The 23,684-nt window shown below is 39.1% G+C and overlaps 1 protein-coding gene and 1 long non-coding RNA gene across 2 annotated transcripts in view; one reads left to right on the forward strand and one right to left on the reverse strand.

The window, feature by feature from the left end:
• LOC146707771 (uncharacterized) overlaps nt 1-23,684 on the forward strand; it is a 331,445-nt gene that overhangs the window by 86,126 nt on the left and 221,635 nt on the right. The gene's annotated exons all lie outside the window — the stretch shown is intronic.
• Nucleotides 1-23,684, reverse strand: part of ctnna2 (catenin (cadherin-associated protein), alpha 2) — a 373,909-nt gene that overhangs the window by 36,778 nt on the left and 313,447 nt on the right. The window contains exons 15-16 of the mRNA XM_085459281.1: nt 17,354-17,535; nt 16,297-16,402 (exon numbers count right to left, since the gene is read on the reverse strand). Coding sequence (XP_085315407.1) covers nt 16,297-16,402; nt 17,354-17,535 — 288 coding nt within the window. The remainder of the gene's footprint in view (nt 1-16,296; nt 16,403-17,353; nt 17,536-23,684) is intronic.

Genomic DNA, 23,684 nt, shown 5'->3' on the forward strand with positions numbered 1-23,684 from the left:
GTAATGAGCAAACTGAGACATGTCGACTTGATACTCGTGTCTGCGGCTGGTAACAACTGAAGGAAGTTCATCGCAGGCTAGAAACACACTGTTCACAAACCTCAGTCTGGCATCTGAATAGACGGCATGGCCTTTGTCCAACACACGGTTTAGATCTGCTCTGGTAATAAATTCATCCTCGTGTAAGAATGACAGGAAAACCAAACTGTTAGCCATGCATTGCTGATTCCGGTACTTTCCATACCTAGGAGAAGCCTGGCTTCGGGAAGCACAGACGCTACTCACTCGTGGACTTTCACTGTTTGTAACCTGTACATGAGACTGTACTGGAGCTTGTCCATCATGCTGTGTTTGTACAGTTAGCTGGGGTTCAGTCTGGATTACCTGCATAACTTCAGGCTCTGGGACAGACACTGAGGGAACACTTCTTTTTACCACATCTGCATAAGACACTGTGGCTGTCTCTCCATCATGCTGTGTTTGTACAGTTAGCTGGGGTTTAGTCTGGATTACCTGCATAACTCCAGGCTCTGGGACAGACACTGAGGGAACACTTCTCTTTACCACATCTGCATAAGACACTGTGGCTGTCTGAACACTGCTCTGCACTTCTGTGCTGGGAAAAGCTGAAACACACACCTTTACCTGCTCACTGCTCTGAGAAACATTCACCTGTTCTTTCTGCTTTTGCCATCTAAGCTTCAAGGACTGCGACCTTTGACTTTTTCTTGGCATTTTGCTGAAGTACAATCTGGAGCTTATGTGGTTATACACAAATATAAACAAAACTGAACCTTGAAACACAGAAAAACTTATAACTCCTTAAGTTACTGTTAAATCTTAGAAATGTACTATTATACTATAAAATGTTTTTATGAATATATGAATAGATGTTAAAAAGCTGATTTGTACTCCAAACTCAAAATAAAGGAAATTCAAAGTTCTCTGGAAACAATTTGGTCCGTTTTATTGTACCTCTTTTAGAAACGGGGTTTCTTCAGCTGGATGTTCTGCAGCAGTCAGGAAACAGGAAGTCTGGGTCCTCAGGCACTTCTCGATGACAATACTGACTGAATACTTACACTGAGTGACAAAATGGGTTTGTCCTTAAATAATAATACTATAAACTTGCAGTCAAATGTTATAGCCAATGAAACAGACTAACAGACTGGATCTGATTTATTATTTATCTGAATGTATGTATTACAAAATAACCAGATTATCTTATTACAAATAAACTTATAAAAAGGTGATATTTTATACAATTGATCAAAGTAAGCCAAACTAGCAGTCCAAACTAAAGTCTAATGCAAAATTAAAATGACAAATGTAGGGCTGTGTAAGTAGTTTCTACTATAAGTTCTACTGTACTGTAATTCTACTACTGTATATTCAACTTGTAATTTAAAGCAAAATGACTGAATGTGAGAGAGCTTAATGACAGGAAAGAAAGAGCAGTGAGAGCAGAGATCTCTCAGAATTCTGTAACAGATAGATCAAGTTCTGGTAACTTGGATTTCTGAAAATTGGATTCTGAAAGGATTCTCAAAACTTGGATTCTCAAATTAGATAGAGCAGTAGAGATAGAGGGATACAAGATGGAATGGCTTTCAAATTAGATAGAGCGGTAGGGATAGAGGGATACAAGATAGAATGGCTTTCAAATTAGATAGAGCGGTAGGGATAGAGGGATACAAGATAGAATGGCTTTCAAATTAGATAGAGCAGTAGGGATAGAGGGATACAAGATAGAATGGCTTTCAAATTAGATAGAGCAGTAGGGATAGAGGGATACAAGATAGAATGGCTTTCAAATTAGATAGAGCAGTAGGGATAGAGGGATACAAGATAGAATGGCTTTCAAATTAGATAGAGTTGGGAGAGTGATAGGATAGACAGAATTGCTTATAATGATAGAGAGAGAGAGAGGATCTTCTGCAGCAGGTCACCTGTAAGACACAAAAGGCATGGAATTAGTCATATTTCCAACATGCTTGGATTTACCATATTCTTCAGACTATATGGCACACCTAAAATCCTGTCATTATCTCAAAAACACACAATGTGCCTAGCGTATCGATTCTGGTTATGCTTACTGACCTCAAACGGGATTTCTGTGGTACACAGCGCTCAAAATTCTGTCAAATATTTTAGTAAGACTTCGTAAGCTACAAAGCTGCGCTGCTTGATGTATTGTCAGAGCATTATGGCTACCATAGTCAGGACCCTCGCAGAGTAATTCGTACGGTGCTTCAACATAACATTATGGTGTGTGTACAAGGACCTGGCACGTGCTAAGAGACATGCTTAAGAAGCAGATTTCAAACTGATCAACCCATGAAGAGTTTGATGGATTTGTGGATGAGGAATGAACTGAAAAAGTGAGTGTATTGTTCTGTATTTTATGTGTTACAACTGAACAGTGTTGAGAGTTGTTTGTGAATGACTTGAATAAAGTTTGACTTATCTGACTGTTTGTTTGGCTTAATCTGCCTTAAAAACAGGCTTGTTTATTGACATTATGCCTTATAATCTCAAAAATACAATACATGTAGGGCTTTAAATACTAAAGACTTCTACAGTAAATTATTGGACTGAACAGAATGACAATGTTTAACAAATGATGGTGGAACTGTTATAAGGACATTTTTACATTCTATTAAAACAATAAACTAAGTCTATAAACTCAAACTAAGACGTGCTGCTACAGTAACTTACTGTAAATATTAAATGGTCCAACAAAACCAACACACTGAGGTTACAGCACAGTTTCAGGTCACTCTGTATGAATTTTGGCAAAATGAGAAATTTGGAGACAGCTAGTTTCTACACAGCAGTTTCTACATATTTCAGTCACATTTGGGGCATGTTTGATGCACAGCAATAAGCACTACACTAAATCTATAATAAACTTATCATAGCTGATATAAAGGCCTAATTAGCAAAATTTAGTATGATGATCATTTCTTTGTAGATCATTTCATGATAAAAAGAACAGAAGTGAGTGCTGTATCTGAGCTGTTGCATGTAAGATCTTTGCTGGACATTCCCACATTTCTTAAACAAACAAACATGACTTTCAGACAGTTCATCTTTTGTAAATTAGGCCAGGATTATTTTCAAAAAACAGCCTTGATAAAAATATCAGGCCACTATAAAATGTCTTATGTTTATGTTTTCATCCCACCTATACTTTGCAAGTCATTATGACAAATTACAAAAAGCAGTTTTTAGGCAGTGATTTAAGGGAAGAAGCTTTTGAAATCCACAATGCCCTACCACCAGTGGTCTCAAACTCTGGTCCTTAAGGCCTGGTGTCCAGAAACTTTTCTATGTGTCCCTGTTGCAACACACCTGAATAACATTAGTAGGTCATTAGCAAAACTCTACAGAACCTGACTGCATGCTGAGGTGGTAATTCAGGAATTTGATTCATGTTATAGCAGCTCATGAGTGAATGAACATGATGCAATGAAAGTACTTTTAGAAGTACATTTTTCCAAACACTTAAATTACTTACATTTGAGTAGTCTTAGGGGATGCCACTTCAGCACACAGTCAAATTCTATACTCTCACTAATGACCTACAAATGTTATTCAGGTGTTTTGTAACAGGGACACGTGGAAAAGCTTCAGGACACCGGCACTTGAAGAGTGGAGTTTGAGACCCCTGTCCTATGTGAATATTTAATTGTCCCTAAACTGCTAGTCGTGAGCTGCTCTAATGTGAAACAAACACATATAGTTCTGTAAAGGTTTACAAAGAGACTACTAAGGATCTGGAGACCTCAGAAAACAGAAACCCTCCCAGATGTTGTAGCTGAACATGCAAAAACAAGTTGCCTAATAATATCTCGATGATAACCAAGAGCTGTGCTGACTAACTGCACTAAACTGAATCATCTATAGTGAGAGAAAAACACCAGCATTAAAGTCAAACATGGTGCTGTTACTGTGATGTCCCAGAGTTCCTTTACTACTTCAGGACCTACATCAACTCATCAGGTCCTGGGCTTAAGTTTAATCACACTTAGGATCTGAAGCACACAAGCAAGTCCAATTGAATGAATGAAACAAAACACATGGTGTAAACTAATCAGTCTGGACTTTAATGAAATTAAGATACTTGGCATGACTTGAAAACCCTATATTGGGCCTTAATTAAGACTTTTTTCTTTTCTTTTTTTGCCTGTCCTGTTTGGATCTAATTATGACAATTCTGAAATTATAGTGGACCAAAATCAACCAGTGATGTAAATCAGTCATTACCAGTTACTGTAAATGCTTGATGGTAATTGTTGCTATCAGGGCATCCACAGCTGGGTATTAGAGACCAACATGTTTTTACATTAGACCAGGTTGTTCTGGTTCAAAAATGAAATCATCACTTTAAAACTGCTTTTTGTATTTATCCAGGTCATCCTTGTTAGATGATTTGAAACATGTGAAAAAAGCATAAACAAAATAAATCTGCAAGGAAGAAAGACCTTTCTCAGCACTGTACCGCAGACAAAACCTTTACTTACCAGACTTGCGACGATCAGATCAGTATCCTAGAGAAAGGAAACAACACATCAGATCACTGTTTAATGACTTACACTGTTGAACCTCTTCGCACACAATCCAATTTACTGTGACATGAAATAACTAGTAAAATCCTCAATTTCTTCAAGCCTTTATGAACTCACTGTAGTCTAAAGAGGACAAACTTCAGTTACAGAGTCTCACATGGTGATAACATGTGTAATAAAGGCATGCATACTACAGAAGTGCAAAAAAGAGGCACCAATATTTGTTGGTACAGATTATGGCTTTTTAGCTCCATCATTTTCTATCACAAGTCAGTGCTTAATAAAGTGTGAAAAAACCACAACTGTTAGAATCAACGGAAAACCTCATTAGGTTTTAGTTCTGATCTGAATATGTAAATCCTAAAATACATGTAAATTCTGACATGTTATAGTAACAACAGTGGCACACCATTTTTGCAATTACAAAAATTATAATAAAGAGTCCTTCCATTGTACCTGTTGGCAGGAATCTTTTTGTATTTTTCAATATTTCCCTTTTATATAAAATTTTAAACACATTGTATCAAGCAAATTATTAAGAAACTGATTTAAACTTATTGTATATAAATTACACACAGGCTTTAACATACACAACAATGCCTACTCACAACTCTGGTTCTCTTAGTCTTTTATTATTGCTTAAATGTTTAACGTACCACTTCTGTTCACTCAGGCAAAAATACTTCTATAGTGGTCTGACTTTAATGTAATACATAAGCAGAATATGAGTGAAGATATAAATCAACAACTGTGGTGCTCTGCTACGTAAATCCACAAACAAACGGAGAACACAAACAACTGTATAAAAACAGTTGTTTGTGTTCAAACATAAAAATCAGACACAAATGGCCTGTTAAACTTCAGGGACAGTCAGAGGTCATGTGTGGGGCCTTTGCTGCTACAAGGTATAAATTCTGACCATTTGATTTTGCCCATCAATAAATGGTAATGTCACAAAAACCAAACTACGTTAGGTAAGTTGCTAAACATGTTACACAGTGACAATGTCATATTACTGCAGTTACAATTGCTGCTTACTTACCAGCAAACGCAAAACCAAAGTTCTGTTTCACTCTGTAACAAAAGAACAAAAATACAGAATCAGACAACTGAAATCAGCATCAGAGTCAATACTGCATCACAATCTATAGTGAAAAAAAAAAATCTGTTAAATTCTTTGTTTACAACAGCTTTACTATAAACACCCCATCTTCTCTTTCTGCACCTTATTAAAGATTTCTGTCTTTATTAAGGTGATGTGTCGTTTTATCAATCTGCAATAAGCCACAGAAATTCCTCATTAACGTAAAGCTCTAATACTTTGGTGCCATTACATAGCACATCAGATACCACAAGCAAGGATTTGCTCGCACTGCACACTTGATCAAATGATAACATCACAGTTTCAAAGCATGCAACAATCACAAATAATACTTGATACTATAAATGCTTGATGGTACCGTATTTTCACGACCATAAGGCGCATTTAAAAGTCTTAGATTTTCTTCAAAAAGTACGGCGCGCCCTATAGCGCAGTGCGCCCTGTGTGTTGTAAGGAGGACGTAGTAGAGAACACCATGAGAACGCTAAAGGGTGAAGTGTGGGCGTTGATCGTATATACCGGACAATCGCACATACCTGTCTAAAAGGACAGGTATGTGCATTATGTGGAACATCGTTGTTTTAACAACCCTGAAAATGGCAAAGAGACACGCTTATGAAGCACAGTTTAAACTGAAGGCCATCAGCTATGCGGAGGAACATGGAAATCGAGCAGCGGCGAGAGAATTTAAGATTAACGAATCGATGGTTCGCAAATGGAGGAAGCTAGAAAACAAGCTCCGGCAGGTCAAGAAAACGCAGCTGAGTTTCCGCGGACATAAGGCGAGGTGGCCCGAGTTGGAGGAAAGACTCGAGCGGTGGATCATCGAGCAAAGAACGAGCGGGAGAAGCATTTCAACGGTCACCATTCGGCTAAAAGCAGTTTCACTAGCTGAAGAGATAAACATTGAACATTTCCAAGGAGGTCCGTCTTGGTACTTTCGTTTTATGAAATGGTGCCATTTTTCCATCCGGACCAGGACTACGGTAGCGCAGCAACTTCCAGCGGATTATAAGGAAAAGCTGGCCATCTTCCGCTCCTACTGCAGCAAACACATCGGCGACAAAAACATCCAGCCCAGCCACATCACAAACATGGACGAGGTCCCGCTCACTTTTGACATCCCGGTGAGTCACACTGTGGAGAAGAAGGGGACCAGCACGGTAGCGATACGCACAACGGGGTATGAAAAGTCTTCTTTTACTGTTGTGCTTGGCTGCCATGCTAATGGACAGAAACTGCCGCCTATGGTGATTTTTAAGCGAAAGACTTTGCCTAAAGAGAAGTTTCCAGCAGGAATCATCATTAAGGCAAATGAAAAGGGCTGGATGGATGAGGAAATGATGAAAGACTGGCTGAGGGAGGTGTATGTAAGAAGACCAGGTGGTTTTTTTCCACGCATCACCATCGCTCTTAATCTGTGACTCTATGCGTGCCCACCTCACAGCCGATGTGAAAAAACTAGTGAAACAAATGAACTGTGAGCTTGCTGTCATTCCGGGAGGCCTGACAAAGGAACTCCAACCGCTGGACATCGGTGTGAACCGCCCGTTCAGAGTAAGGCTGCGAGCGGCCTGGGAGTGATGGATGACCGATGGAGACCACAGTTTCACCAAGAGTGGAAGGCAGCGCCGGGCGAGTTACGCCACAATTTGCCAATGGATTGTAGATGCTTGGGCTAACATGTCTGCTGGCACTGTTGTTCGAGCTTTTGCAAAAGCCGGCATCATTTCCGAGGAGCCGCACGGCACGGAAAGTGACTCTGACAGTGAAGAAAGTGAACTTGGCATGTTTGATGGAGATTTAGCGCAGCTGTTCAATTCAGACACAGAGGATGAGGACTTCGATGGGTTTGATTGATGATAAAAATGTGAGTACCAAACTTTGTTTTGCTCCTGCTTTATTTTTAAATACGCACACTTGTATGCTTGTGTGTTGTTGATGATGATGATGATTACCGGTAATAGAAATGTGAGTAAGGTACCGAACTCAGGTTTGCTCCCGCTTTATTTTTAAATATGCATACGGTACTTGTATGCGCCCTATAATCCAGTGCGCCTTATGTGTGTGTTAAATACAGTAATGGCACACATAACTGAGACTGCGCCTTTTAGTACAGTGCGTCTTATGGTCGTGAAAATACGGTAGTTTTTCGTATCAGGGCTTCCACAGCTGGGTATTAGAGACCAGCATGTTCTCACATTAGAACAGATAGCTCTGGTTTGGTTTTCTCTGCTTCATACGTGAAATCATCACTTTAAAATGCTTTTTTGTATTTATTCATATCATCCCTGTTAGATGATTTGAAACATGTGACAAAAAAGCATGAACAAAATAAATCTGCAAGGAAAAAAAAAGACTTTTCCCAGCACTTTACCTCAGACAAAATGAACTCACTTTAGTCTAAAGAGGGCAACATTTAATTGCAGAGTCTCAAATGGCCTTAACATGTGTAATAAAAACAATAATTACTACAGAAATGCTTTGATAAGCCTTTAAAATTAAAATTAGACATAAATGGCCTATTAAACTTCAGGGACATTTTTAGGGACACTCAGAGATCTATTGGGGGGGCTTTACTGCTTATAAATCCTAAATGTGTTTTTGCCCATGAGCAAATGGCAAGATATCACAGAAAGCCAAACTATGGTATATAAATTGCTAAACATGTTACACAATCCCAATTTCATATTGCTTCAGTTACAATCACTGTTTACTTACCAGCAAAGGCAAAACCAAGCTTTATTTCACTCTGTGTAACAAAAGACAAAGAGCAAAAATACAGGATCAGAAAACTCAAATCAGCATCAATACTGCATCACTCTCTGTTGTCAAAAAGATTCACTAAACTTCTTTGTTTACTACAGCTGGAATACAAACAACAACTCTCCTCTGTTTTCTTTGGTCTACCTCTCATTTAAGATTGCAAAACACTCATACATGAAAAACTGCACGATGTATATTTTTAAGGCTTTAATATTTGAGGTGGTCTGCATTCAAATTCTACTTCCTAAAATATTATCAACTGCACATAGTATCATTAAATATGCTGTAGTTTTAAAATAAATATCTATGTACCATACTAATAATAATATACTGCCATATTTTATTTATGTGAAGGTGGGCTGTTGTTTATTTCATTAATTTTCCACAAAGTCAGAATTTAAACTGTGCTGCAGATTTAGGTTGGCACAAACAAGCCTTGTTAAACAGTTCTTAAAAATTAAAGTCTACAAATTAGGAGTTCTTATTATTCTTGGGCTATGTCCACATGTACACAGGTACTTTTGAAAATGGAGATTTTTCTATCCGTTTGCACCTTTCGTCCACACTTAAACGGCGTTTTCGGTCACTGAAAAACTAAAAACGCTTGCCAGGATATTTTTGAAAACTTTGTTTTTGCATTTATGTGTGGACAGGGAAACTGAGAAAACGCAGCGCCTTTTTTGACGTCACACTGTGCACCACGTTATTGTTTCAGTGAAATGAATTTCTACAATACGGTTACTGTTAATTGTTCTCTCTGCAGTGTTTAAATGCTTACATATACACACACAGTTACTGTCCCCCGACACATATGACTCGGTTCTGCTTTTATGCCCCATCTTTGTTTGCTATTTCCCACCGAGGCTTCTAGACTTTTCTGATTGGCCAACATTTCTACACGGTTAGGAATATATCGCCACCTGTTGCTTTGGTATGTTCCTAGCAGAGTTTTCCTTCATTTCTGCATTTACGTGTGGACGGGATTGTTTTTTAAAACGAAAACGTAAAGTCCCAGTTTTCAAAAATACCCGTGTATGTGGGGACATAGCCTATGTTTAATCCCCAGTTTCTCCCCCCCTCCTTTCTCTTAATTAATCCACAAGACCTGGACAAACGTGACTCTTTTTCTCCCGTGTTCGGTCAGAGGCGGTAAAATGGCTCCTTTGATCTTGCCGACAGCTGACACTGAATCTAAGATGGCGGTTTGTTTAAAACTTTACAGCATAAAGAATGAGGCTGTTTTAACCAACTGATTTGTGAAGAGAACTAACTGCACCTTATTTAACAGACTGAGAAACACGAACACACCAAATGTAATTAATAAAACAACACAATAACCGTGGTTTACCGTCAAATCTTCATTTCACACTGGGCTCATAAGAAGGCTAGTCGTTAGCATTGGGTTGTTAGCTTTAGCTCATCAAACACTGCTTTTACATACAAAAATGACAACTTTTCACTAAAAAGCAACCATTGTGTTACTTTAACATGAGTTATACCTCGGCTGGCTTTATAAATCACTAACAAGAACTTGTTAAATCGCGCAAACAGAGTATAGACATTTAGGAGAGGAGAGGAGAAGCAGAGGCGCAGCACTCACCCAGAGCGGACTCAACGAAGTGTTCAGAAAGGCGGATGTCCGGCAGTCAGGTAAAAGATGAGGCGTTCACGGGTCGTAGGAAATTCCAGTATTACACACAATGGGCATTGTAAACATAAAAAATGTAGGTAATTTTAAATATTTTATACAATATCTATTTGCTACAGAAAAAAACTAGCAGAACTTTAATTCTATAAGTTAAATAAATATTATTAGAAGGCTCTTCTCCTGAACACCAACACCAAATAGCTGGTGATAGAGTTCACCAGACCTAAAAAAACAAACAAAAAAGACAACCAGTCCAGGACAGTCTGCAAAGATGTTTTAAAGACAATATATTTATATATATATATAAACCTTATCCAGTAAGGATTCCCCTCAAACAAATGACCATAATTTCCTAACCGTAAGGGCTTGAACAGTCATTCTTAATTCTTACACCGTTTTGTTCAGAAGAGAAGAAATGTATAGAAATAGTATGATTAAGCATAAATACTACATTTAGCAGAAATACTATATTAAGCAGAAATCCTATAAAAAGCAGAAATACTATATTAAGCACAAATCTTATAAAATAGCAGAAATAGTATGATTTAGCACAATAGTAATAACTTAAACAGACAAAATGGAAAAGCAAAATGGACAGCTAAAAAATGCTGAACATGCTGAGGGTCCGTCAAATATACTTGTTAAATGACAAAAATCTGCAAAAAAAAATATAATAGCCACACAATCACAAATATGTACACATAAGGAAACACACATGCACAGAGAGACACACACACAAGATCCAATTCAGTCAACCAGTCTAAATATATTGAATATGAGATCAATGAGATCATCCCATTAAAAGGCTTTCTCTCTCTCTCTGTCACACACACACACACACACACACACAGGGAGAGAGAAGCAAGTTTTCAGTCAAGCAGCCTGTGAGCTGCTGAATTTGAATCCACCAATCAGAGAGGCTGTGTACTTTTTCCCAGCAAAACTGGTGCCTGCAGCACAGACACAGAGAGGCACAGGATCTTTGCAGTCTATTTCTCATAATGAGGACTCCCCTCAAACAAATGACCATAGTTTCCTAACCGTAAGGGCTAGAGCGGTCATTCTTACACCGTTTTGTTCAGAAAAGATGGGGGAATCTTCCAGTGTTGACAATTTATCATTAAAATATGAATTATTGAAGATATTTGACTTGTAATAGACCATAACTGAATAGAAGTGAAGCAAAAACTGCTTTGACTTGTCCTCAGCTGGCTGGGAAGCCATGGAGGCCTCAATATGCAATTTGTATGTCTCTGATATGTAAATTTGAATATTACAGTTCTCACAGAGGATTGACTCCCTGGGGACCTGCCACAAATATATAGAAATACTATGATTACCCAGAAATACTACATTTAGATGAAATACTATGTTTTAGCACAAATACTCTGGTTTTGCACAAATATTATAACATAGCAGAAATACAATTCTATAGCAGAAATGCTATATTTATAAAGAAAAATATAATATAGTAGAAATAGTATGATTTAGCAGAAATACTACAATATGGCATAATAAAAATGATTTAGAACAAATACTATGATTGAGCAGAACTACTAAGATGTAGTAAAAGTACTTTGATTTAACAGAAATACAATTATGGAGGAGTAATACTTTAAAATGGGAGAAATATTGATACACACACACACACACACACACACACACACACACACACACACACACACACACACACACAGAGCTTAAAGGGAAGAGTATTTGTGCCATGGAGTGTTAACAAGAATGTGAGGTCCATATTAGAAAAGCTGGTAAAATCATAAAAGTTTGCAGAATTGTAATAAATGATGAATATGAATTACTGGTCTGTGACAGTGTATTAATTTGTAGGGAAAAAAAACATGTTGACCAAGGTGGAATCGAACCCACGATCTTTGACTTGCAGACCCGTGTCATTACCAACTGCGCCACTGGGAAAGGGAGGAGCTGATTTGAAAAACAGGCTCATAAGGAGTCAGAATTAGATCGCGGTGAGAGGCGGAAAAATGCCGTTTTTTGGAGTTACAAAACGTTGTGTAACTCAAAAACTAGGTGGACTAGAAGCATAATTCTTCTACTGGCTGAATCAGCGGACTTTGGTGTACTTTGACTGCTATTTACATTGCTCTATGTACATCTGTCACTGAGATATGACGAGAGAGGAAACGGAAGACCTCAGATATGATTGGCTGGCTGGGAGGCCATGCAGGCCCTGATCTGTGTATTTGAATGTCTGAGTCCTCACAGAGGATTGGCTGCCTGGGGACCTGGCAGAAATATATAGAAATACTATGATTAAGCATAAATACTACATTTAGTAGAAATACTATGTTTTAGCACAAATCCTATAAAAAACAGAAATACTATAATTTAGCAGAAATACTATATTAAGCACAAATCCTATAAAAAGCAGAAATACTATATTAGGTACAAATCCTATAAAAAGCAGAAATACTATGTTAGGCACAAATCCTATAAAAAGCAGAAATACTATATTAGGCACAAATAGTATAAAAAGCAGAAATACTATAATTTAGCAGAAATACTATGTTAGGCACAAATCCTATAAAAAGAATAAATACTATAATTTAGCAGAAATACTATATTAGGCACAAATCTTATGAAAAGCAGAAATAGTATGATTTAGCAGAAATACTGTATTTAGCACAAGTACCGAAAAGTACCAGAAATAGTATGATTTAGCAGAATAGTAATAACTTACAAAATTACAAATATGGAGGCATATTGAAACACAAATGCACAGAGGGACACACAAACACAGGCTCTAATCCAGTCAACCAGTCTAACTATATTCAATTTAAATCCTACAATGACATGCTGCCAAATAAGGGCAGGGTCCTCTCTCTCCCACTAAACACACACACACACACACACACACACACACACACACACACACACACACACACACACAGGGAGAGAGCTGCCGAATTTAAATCCACCAATCAGAGTGGCTGTTTACGTTTTCCCGCCAAAACAGGTGCATCTTTTTACACACGCAGCAGCACAGAGAGGCACAGGATTATTGCAGCCTATTTCTCATAGTGAGGACTCCCCTCAAACAAATGACCATAATTTCCTAACCGTAGGGGCTAGAGCGGTCATTCTTACACTGTTTTGTTCAGAAGAGATGGGGGAATCTTCCAGTGTTAACAATTTATCATTAAAATGTGAATTTTTAGAGATATATGACATGGATGACTTGTTGACTTAGAAGCCACGAATTCCCCAATATGCAAATATGAATGCCTGAGACCACATATATGATTGGCTGGCTGGGAAGCCGTGCAGGCCCTGATTTGTGGATTTGAATTCCTCAGCCCTCAGATATGATTGGCTGGCTTAGAAGCCATGAAGGCCCCAATATGCAAATTTGAATGCCTCAGGACACATATATGATTGGCTGGGAAGCCGTGCAGGCCCTGATTTGAAAATTTGAATTTCTCAGTCCTCACAGAGGATTGGCTGCCTGGGGACCTGGCAGAAATATATAGAAATACTATGATTAAGCATAAATACTACATTTAGTAGAAATACTATGTTTTAGCACAAATACTATAAAAAGCAGAAATACTATAATTTAGCAGAAATACTATATTAAGCACAAATCCTATAAAAAGCAGAAATAGGATGATTAAGCATAAACACTACATTTAGTAGAAATACTATATTTGAGCAAAAATCCTATAAAAAGCAGAAATACTATATTAGGCACAAATCCCATAAAAAGCAGAAATAGTATGATTAAGCATAAATACTACATTTAGTAGAAATACTATGTTTTAGAACACATAGTATAAAAAGCAGAAATATTGTAATTTAGCAGAAATACTATATTAGGCACAAATCTTATAAAATAGCAGAAATAGTATTATTTAGCACAATAGTAATAAGTTAAACAGAAAAATTGGAAAAGCAAAATGGACAGCTGAAAAAATGCTGAACATGCTGAGGGTCCCTCAAATATACTTGTTAAATGAAAAAATCAGCAAAAAAATGCACAGGGAGAGAGAAGTAAGTTTCTAGGTCAGCCTGGGAGCTGCTGAATTTGAATCCACCAATCAGAGAGCCTGTGTACTTTTTCCCGCCAAAACATGTGCCTCTTTTTACACACGCAGCACAGAGAGGCACAGGATTATTGCAGCCTATTTCTCATAGTGAGGACTCCCCTCAAACAAATGACCATAATTTCCAAACCGTAGGGGCTAGAGCGGTCATTCTTACACCGTTTTGTTCAGAAGAGATGGGGGAATCTTCCAGTGTTTACAATTTATCATTAAAATATGAATTATTAAAGATATTTGACTTGTAATGCACCATAACTGAGTAGAGCGAAGCAAAAACTGCCTTGACTTGCCCTCAAACAACGCTTTCTAACTCGAAATCTATTTGGAGTATCGATATCATTCTTTCACCGTAAGAGACAGCAGGCTTTGGTGAACAATCATGGAAATTTTCAGGTCTCTGTGGAAATCCAACAAAAAGTTATGACGAGAGAAAAAAGTGGTTCATTTCCACAGTTTGAAATCTGAAGAAATCTGAGCGAAGGACGAATTTCCTACCCTCAAACAAGTCCAACTCATTTCAGAACGGTAATAGGTGAGAAAGAAATTCTTGAATTGTGAGCGTCAAGGGTGTCTGAAGATATTCGGGGACAAGCCTCATGTCTTAACTTTGCTTCGTTAAGGAGATATGACGATTCGAATATGCCTCTCATTACAGAAATCCAGCGGTGATTTTGAACAAGCTCTCCATTCACTTTATATGGAGAGTTTTCTGACCTTGTGTTAGTCTGAGGAGATTTGCAAAAATTCTATAAATCCCACAACAATGATGGTGACATTTTCTGAAAGCCAGCAAAAATACCTACGTTTTGATGTATAATTTGTGGAAGTTGAGTGAAAATTGAGCAAGTAGCAGGAAGTTGTTCGGACATGAAGTGAAAATTGCAAAACCTTCAGTGGCACACTGGAAGCCAAGAGCATAGCAACCATAACAACGCATGTATTTTGTGAAAAATCACAATTTTGCAACTCAAAACTTTAAGAGGCATAAAAGTAAAACAGTAAAAGATTTGAAAAAGCTGAATCATACCTGAATAGCCAAATAATTTGTGAACATTTTAAAATTTGAATGGTTGTTCTAGGTGAAAATATGAGGAAGTAGTTAAGTTTCAAAAACAGGCAAAATTTAGCAGAATTGCAGAAGTTTCCCATTCATTTCAATGGGACAAATTAAAGGAAAAAAGCTTAATATTTTAAAAAGTATAATAGTTAAAAATAGCAAAAATCGTAGCAGGAATTAGCAAAAATAGCTGAATAGTTTAAAGTTTGAACGGTGAAAATAGCACAAAAATTGTGGAAGTAGTTAAACGGCGAAAAGTGTACGGAAGCAACTAGAATAAAGTATAAAGAATAAAGAGAAACAGGAACTCAATAGTGTGGATGCTTAAAGCATCCACACAATAATAAAGAATAAAGAGAAACAGGAAAACAATAGTGTGGATGCTTAAAGCATCCACACAATAATAAAGAATAAAGAGAAACAGGAACTCAATAGTGTGGATGCTTAAAGCATCCACACAATTATTCCAAAGGTTTGCTAGCTAACAGCAGCAGCAATTACAATGACAACAGGCTGCCTTAATGAATCAGTGAGTCTTGAGCCTAAGTTTATTCTCACTTCTTATTAGAGACAGATGAAATGAAGAAGAACATTATGCATTACCTGGAGTGCTGCTAGCATTTTGAAATACCTCCCACTTCATTTGCTGTACACACACATACACAACATACACACGTATTGCTTTTCACTTCCATCTTCCCCCGGCGCAGCGCTGATTGATTAGATATTGAAAATGGTCTGTCAGCGTGTTTTAGAGAGGTACTCATCTGATAATGAATGCAACACCTCGGTTGGGAGCTAATTATATTAGAGACACAACTTGGTTCTGCTGTCTTGCTCTCTCAGTGTTGGTCCCTTTGGGAGACAAAGTCATGCAGAAACACACCCTGCTGCTTCGGCAAGGCTCATCAATGCCCACAGTAAAGATTTCCATCGGCCATGCCGGCTTATTCACAATTTGCTCCTCCGCCAGAAACCGTGACACAGTCAGAGACACATTTAGTCTGATACAAAGTACGTGTATAATGGCAAAAAATTAAACTAAGCAGACACAAACTGAGTTGCAAAGCTACCTGATCTGCAACAGCACGGGCCAATTTGTCCATCCTCGAACCAGCCTCTGCAATTTTCTTAGCCGCGTTGATCACATCTGAGGAGTTCTTCAGGGGGCCTTTGCCTCTGGGAAAATTCAAGGAGAGAAGACGGGAAAAAAGGGATGGTGGGTGGAGTTGCAGAGGCAGGAGGCATGCAGAGCTTCCCTTTAAAGACTGCGCTCACCCCAGTGCTGCACAGGCATGTAGGGAAGCTAATTTGCTGTTTGTGGCATTAAAAATATGACACAATACAATAACAAAGACATTCCCAGATAATGGATGAAACAAATACAGTCTACCTGTATCCCTAATGATCCATCTTGGAGACATGCTTTGAAGCACTCTCCAAGAAGGAAACAATTTATGCTTTAAAAGCAAAACATGAATTTTCAGAGAAGTTACGGTAAAAGGGAAAAAATACAGGAGAGGAAACCAGATCGTTTGTGATCTAACTTGGGGTTTTTTTCTTTCTTTTTTGCAACAAAGGGGAGAGTTAATGTGGATAAGAGAACTGTGCCTGCCTCTCACTGATGTCTCATTTTTAGTCACTGGAAGTTGAAACTTCCATTCAGTTTGTTCATGCCAGCGTGAGTCAACGGGGTCACTGCCAAGTAATAACGGTGCAGTCACAGCACCGCAGTCACAAACACTCATGACTAATCATGGTTCTGATTTTCACCAGCCGCAATGGTGTGACCGGTATTGTTTTCACCTTGTGAGTGTTTGTGCGCGTGAGTAAGTGTCATCGTGGCAAAATGTGGTCCTGAGGACACCTACGGATCACGAACTACAGGTGGCTTAAGTACTGTGGCAGGGTTAATGTGACTGTCTGAACGCTCAGATTAAGGATGGCTTTAAAAAAAAGCAGGAGTCAACATATAGCCCGTCTCTGAACCATGACAACCATTACAGTCTGATCATAACAAAGTGCTTTTTTTGCCTTCAACAAAACAGAATATAGTTTGCTTTTCAAACAATCTCCATCTGCATAATTTTCACATTTAAAATAAAAATGTCCACTGTGTGTCACTCTTACCTGGTGAAATCTGTCATCTCCATCATGATCATGCACATCTGCTTGGCGAGCACAATGATGTCGTTGCCATTGTCGTCCCACTTGGCAACTTCTGCGTCTAACTTGCACTTTTCCTGTCTGAAGCTCTCCACCTGCTCAGCAATCTTTGCCTTCTCCTCCTGGGGAAGCTGTGCCATGATGGCCTGCAGGCAACACGGGAGTATGAAGGAAGCAAAAAGCATTAGAGGAGGAGGAAGATATTATGAAAGGGTACATTTGAGCTGAATAAATTGGGAAGATGGCTCATGAGGGAAAAAACAGTGGAGAAAATAAAGGAGAGAGCTAAAGTTGGGAAGGAGAGAATGAGAAGGAAATGAGAAAGAAAGGGGGATTATGCTAAGAGAAACAGCATAGAGGGCATTTATAAAAGAGCTGTTGCACCATTTGTTCATTTTTTTCCCTTCTGGTACACTTTTTTATCCACTCAACAAAAACTTGGACAAAAGTTAAACATTAAATCTGGGGTCTGATGACTTGCTCCTCTGAAACACTTCAAAATAAAGTTCTAAACTTTATATTTAATGACTGGAACTTTTCAAACCACTTGACATCTTATATCCATAAAAAGCAAATCCATTTTTTTTATTCGCCTTCATTTTTTTTTCTCCTTCCAAGAGAATACATTTGCTCTCTCAGCGGCCTTTGGGGGCAGGTCCAAAATGGCATAAATCTTGTGGCAAGGTCACAGGAGCAGTAAGGACCCAGTATTATTTGGGAGATAAATGTATAATTACCTCGCTTCTTAGACCAGAGAATGAATAATGCATTTGTTCAACATTATGTCAGGGAGGTGAGATGGAAGGAAGAGTAACCTGGTTTCCATTAGGTCGATTCTATTGACTCGAGAGGGTGAGAGAGAAAACGAGTACAGTGAAAAAAGGAAAGTCACCATTGTTTTTTAACCTCATCTATTATTGACTGCCCTCCAAGAACTGCCATTCTCTTAATGAAATAATCACCCTACTCCTCCCTTTCCCTCTTCCTTATTCCCTCTCTCACAGCAAAGCTGGTGTGTGGGGGTGTGGGGCGAGCTTGATGAGCGAGTGCGTCACTTTGCTCAGTGCTCCTGGTAGATGCGTGAGGAGGGAAACGGGAGGGGGGAAAAACCATAGACGACTTGTCTTCTTGAAATTCTTTGAAAGCGAATAAGCATAGGGGAGAGGGCCAACAATGAAAAAGAGAAAATTGAAATTACAGACAGAAATAGGGAAGCATGGAGGCACAATTTTCTCATCAGAGGCCAGCAGATGCGTCCATGAGCTTTGGCCTACTGATCACTTTGTGAGCGGGGTGCTGCAAAGCTTTGATGGCGGTTAGCTTGAAAAAAGAAAAGAAAGAAAAAAGCCCATACGGCATAAACAAACAAGCAAAACCAGCCCCCTCAAGCCCAGTGTAGATTTCCTCTGCTGCTTGTGCCAAGACACACAAACAACAGAGCTGAAGCAAATCCCATTTAACAGCATGTGGGGTGAAAACACTGCTCATACTTAAAACAAATACCAAGTTACTATGTATTCAGACTGCACAATGAGGAATAAACCATTTAAATCACACAAGTGATTCCAGCAGGGCAAACTTCTATTCGCACTGCAGGTATGCCTGCGCGCGTTGCTCAGGGGCTCTGGGTCCTCGGCACCGCTGACTGGCTGAACATCGACTTTGCACTCGCTCGTCAACACATCAAAAACACGTCCAAATGTTAGTTCACCAAGGAGATTTGTATTATTTTATTAGAGTCACGAGTGGTTCTTAAAGCGGTGTCTGTGTCGCATAGCATCCCAATGATGATTTTTTTATGGATGGCAATTTGCAGAAATCGTAAAAACTGTGCTACATGATAAAAAAGTTAATACATTAAAATGGGACGAATTTATGCCAATTAAACAAGGATACTGTGTCTATTTTTCTTTATTATTTTGGCATTATTTTGACGTGGAAGAAACTCACCCAGAAACAGTCACAGCCTACTTTAACAACTTTATTTTATCAGCAATGAAAACATGGAGCCAAGTCACCAGCAGCACGGCACTGCCTCACCTCAGACAACCTCAAATATAGCTGTTTTTAATTTTCAATTTATTCTTCAGAACTACCTAAGAATCTTAATCTGAACACATCTTAACACATTGCCTTAAAATAACCGTACAGTTATTTTAATATACATTTTTGGACTGTGTAAGCCACTTAAAAATGTTGCTGTTTTCTTCTAATCTTTAAAACAATTTTTTAAAAAAAGCCTCATAATTACATGTCATCCCCCCCTCCATGATATCAAAAATGGTGTCAAGGATCAAGTATTTCTGTGGGCATCAGTATCGAGTTTAAAATTCTTGGATGGTGGCCACACTAATATGTTGCATGAACTGCTCTGCTCACTCTTTTCATGCACACCTGCTTCCTTCTCGCTGACCTGAATCTATGTCGCTGCCACTGGTGTTACAGTTGTTCTTACAGCATTTCAAAAGCTTTTTAAACCCCACAGTCCACTGGTGGGGAAGTCACAACCTGCTGAGCTGAGCCTCAGGTGTGTTCATGTGGGAAATGACAAGGTCAAAGTCTAAATGCCAAGTATTAACACTTAGCCACATTCTACATTTATATTCTCGAAATTCTCGGCTGATTTTTTTGCTTTGTTCTATGTAACACCGCTTGCTGTTTCTCAGCTCTAAGAAAGTCTTATTTATGTTGCTGATTTGAATTGCAACCTGTTCTTAAATTCAAATGAGTCTGAATAATACTTCAAGTATTCACAAATATAATCTTGAGAACAACAAAAGATATTTTAGTCCAGATTCGTTAAAGGTGCTTGTGCTCTCAGCAGGTGGGGTCTGACGATTCAATAGCCCCCCCTTGGATATGACTTGCTGATTACATGTTCACATCTTAGTGTGGCCAAAAATATAATGCACTGTGAGTGCTGCCTCAGTAATAGGGACACTGGTGCTTGTGCTGTGACAGGCAGAGCTCTCTGACCTCAGGTCTCGAAGGTGGTCATTATCATCTTTGCTGTTCACATCTTTCCTGCACCCAACTGTTGAGGCATCAATAATTCACTTATTTCTATTATTATACTGAATGGTATGCTGCCAGTGTCAAAAAGGCTGAGTACGCCATTAGGAGAAACACATGGTATGGTATGGTATGGTTTTGCAAAATGCCACTGCAATGAGGCAGGGAAATAAAAATGTAAACTGAGAATCAGCGATCCTCTAGATGCACCAAAAATGTTTGTTTTTTTTCCTTCTCCCCATCTTCTGCTTGTAGAAACTACATAAAACGAAGTGAAACTGCTCTCCTAAACAACTAAAGGGAGCAAAAAGTCTCTTGAACTCAACAATTTAGAGTGAAAATTCCTTCTCTAAAATTAGGGATCAGGGGAAGTTGGGGAGAGAAAGTGAGGGATTTGGTTAGTATACCGATTCACTCTGAAAACGGCGTGACAAAAGAGAGTGCGTCAGGGAGGAAAAGAGAGAGAAAGAGGTTCTGAACACAAAAGAGAGCTGCAAGCACAGGGGTAAACACACGAGCCAATTGGGACGTCAGGGGAGCAGGAAGGGCCCCTGGTGAAGCACCCCCCCCTGCCAAACACACATGAGCGCGCGCACACTCACACACACCGTCGTATCCTCCTCCTCCTTCTATCCTGCACTCTAGAATTCACTTATCCCCAAATCCCTTTCCCTACTTTACTGATAACAACAAGGAGCGGGCCTCTGGAGCTTAACATAGTGGCAAATCCGGCCGAGGGAGTTCTGTGCCAATACACTCTGCGGCTCGGCTACGTCTGCAGGGATTAGAGCGCTTTCCGGGTTTCTTCACCAAGTGCGGCATCTTGAAATGACTTTAATTTGTTTCATTTGAAATAAACTGCCCAGACACTCAGAGTTCAATTTTATGGATGACCTATCAGCTGTTATCCAATCACAGTGTTAAGAAATGTTTGCCGTGTGTTGGGGTGCTTTATGTTTGGCTCCCCGTGCATTATCTGTGGCTTGTTATAGCAGCAGAGTTTGCTTCGGCATGTTCTGATAGAAAGAGACACTATACACAGACCCAATTCGCCTCTGTGTTTTTCTGCCCCCTCATTATACATGTTTGCTTTAATAACTTGGCTTTATGCAAAAGTATAATACAAGTGAAAAGCAGAGGACCACACAAGCCTGGGGAACAAAGGCTCCTGGGACTGCCCTAGACTTAATTTGATTTTCGCCCCCTCTCTTTGGAGAAAGAAAGAGATTGAGGAACTTACTGAAGATATCATGCCTGTGTCCTGTGTGTGATACGACATACTGAAGGGCCTTGGAGGGATCGTGACTGTAAACCCCAGTATGCTCGTGTCAACTCCTATGGCAAAACCAGATTACGCTTTCTCTTGTCTCTTTGAATAGAAACACAGCTCGCTAGCATGGACTTGGCATGACCGTGAGAGGATAGCAAGCTCTATCCTGACACAACTGGATGAGGCAGACTGGGCAGATCACCAGCGGTTCACAGCAAAAACATCTTTTATGAATGCACTTGCCTCATGCATGTTTAAGCTCTGAGGGCATAACAGTAACCATGAGTAAAACAGGCAATATCAGTTAACTATGTGAGAGGCTTTGTCAGCACGCCAGATACTAAGAAGGCACATGACGATGCAAACTCAACGTACAAATACGAGTAATCACATTTGATAACCCGCTGTGATATATGGCTTTTTGATTTAAACCACCTTATATCCTTATATCGCAGTAATAAGTTATGACAAAGGGACATGTTGTTGACTTCAGACTGTTTCCAAGAAGAGCTGCCCACTCAAATCACAGCTGAATGCCAGGAAAACTAGTTAACAGTTTGGTGCTGTGGAGCTCCTTTGTGTGCAAAGGCTGGTGCATCTAAGCTCAGATGGCCACGCAACGTTACACTGCGGGTGCCTTAGTGGGAGTATACATACAGCAAACTTAAAGTACTTCGCACCCAGGACCCCTACAGTGCTGGATCGGCTATTGTGCACCCAAAAGCCTGCGCCTGTTCTTAATCCTCATAATTAGAATAAATTCTTACTCTTCATTTGAACTGACTGACATTTGTTCTCTTGACAGAAATCAAATCTAAAATATTCTTCCATGCTTGTATATAAAGTGTACATTATTGGTCTGTTTTTAAGGATGGAAAATATATCATTTGAATTTCCCTGAGTCATTTAAACATTTTCTTCTACGTGCTGCTAGTTCTTGATGTTCTGGGTGCTTTATTAAGAAATAAAACAGTGTCAGGTGTTCGATCAGATGCCTGATATGAGCTGTAATTAAATTTCACTCACAAGCACTTCCAGTATTGATTGTGACTTCCATCTTTTAGGTGCAAAGGCAGAAGTAGCAAGATGGTGTCATAGAGTCGTAATGTGGGAGGGAAGAGGTTGGGGTGGGTGGATGGTTCAACATGATATGCAGCTTTGCCCACAGGAGCCTATTTGTTTCCTTCTGCATTTCTCTCTTTAAACTATGAAAATAATCTTTAGCTAACCCAAGGCAATGATAAAAAAAAAAAGAAGATTTTTTTGGTTCTGTTTTCAAGGGTTTGTTGGCAGGAATCATGTGATGATATTGAAAAGTTATACAACATGTTCTCATAGAAAACTTCCACTTATGGGTTAGTTTCTAAAATGCAATAATGGTAAATGAGTTGGTGCTTATAGAGTGCTTTTCTACTCAATTTGAGCACTCAAAGCACGTTCCTACTACAATCCTCATTCACCTACTTTTACATTCATTTTTTCTATGTAGTTTGAAGCACTTTTGCCCTAATGTTAAAGCACACAATGAATGCATTGGGGTCAACTCGGGGTTCAGAGATGTGCAGGTTGGATGAGCCAAGGATCGAACCACTGAACTTCTGATAAGTAGATGACCCACCCCAGAAAAAATAAGAAACAAACAAACAAAAAACCAGATAACGGCCTTACTTTGCAGCCATGACCAGTAGACTACTGCGACTAAATGTCTAACTGAGTCAGTTCCTGTCACACAGGCTACTGTCCAGCACAGGGTTCAGTAGTCATGAGTTAGCTGTTTTGTTTTACCTGTCAGCAGACACCACATGTCACATGTAGCACATTCAGTTATAACAAGCTGCTGTTTTGATGTGTTTTATTTCTCCCTTTTTATGCATTAGCCCCATGCGTGCACACTGTGGAGAGACACGGGCGGGATAATGCAGGTCTCTGCCACAGAGAGAGGTGTCGGGCCAAGTCGCACTCCTGCCATCCACAATCCATTCAACATGCAACACACCGCTAGTCTCTGTGTGT

The sequence above is a fragment of the Copadichromis virginalis genome, linkage group LG6, assembly GCF_057382275.1.
Source record: "Copadichromis virginalis isolate Kocher_CV1m ecotype Utaka linkage group LG6, C_Virginalis_male_GT1.1, whole genome shotgun sequence".
Classification (NCBI taxonomy): domain Eukaryota; kingdom Metazoa; phylum Chordata; class Actinopteri; order Cichliformes; family Cichlidae; genus Copadichromis; species Copadichromis virginalis.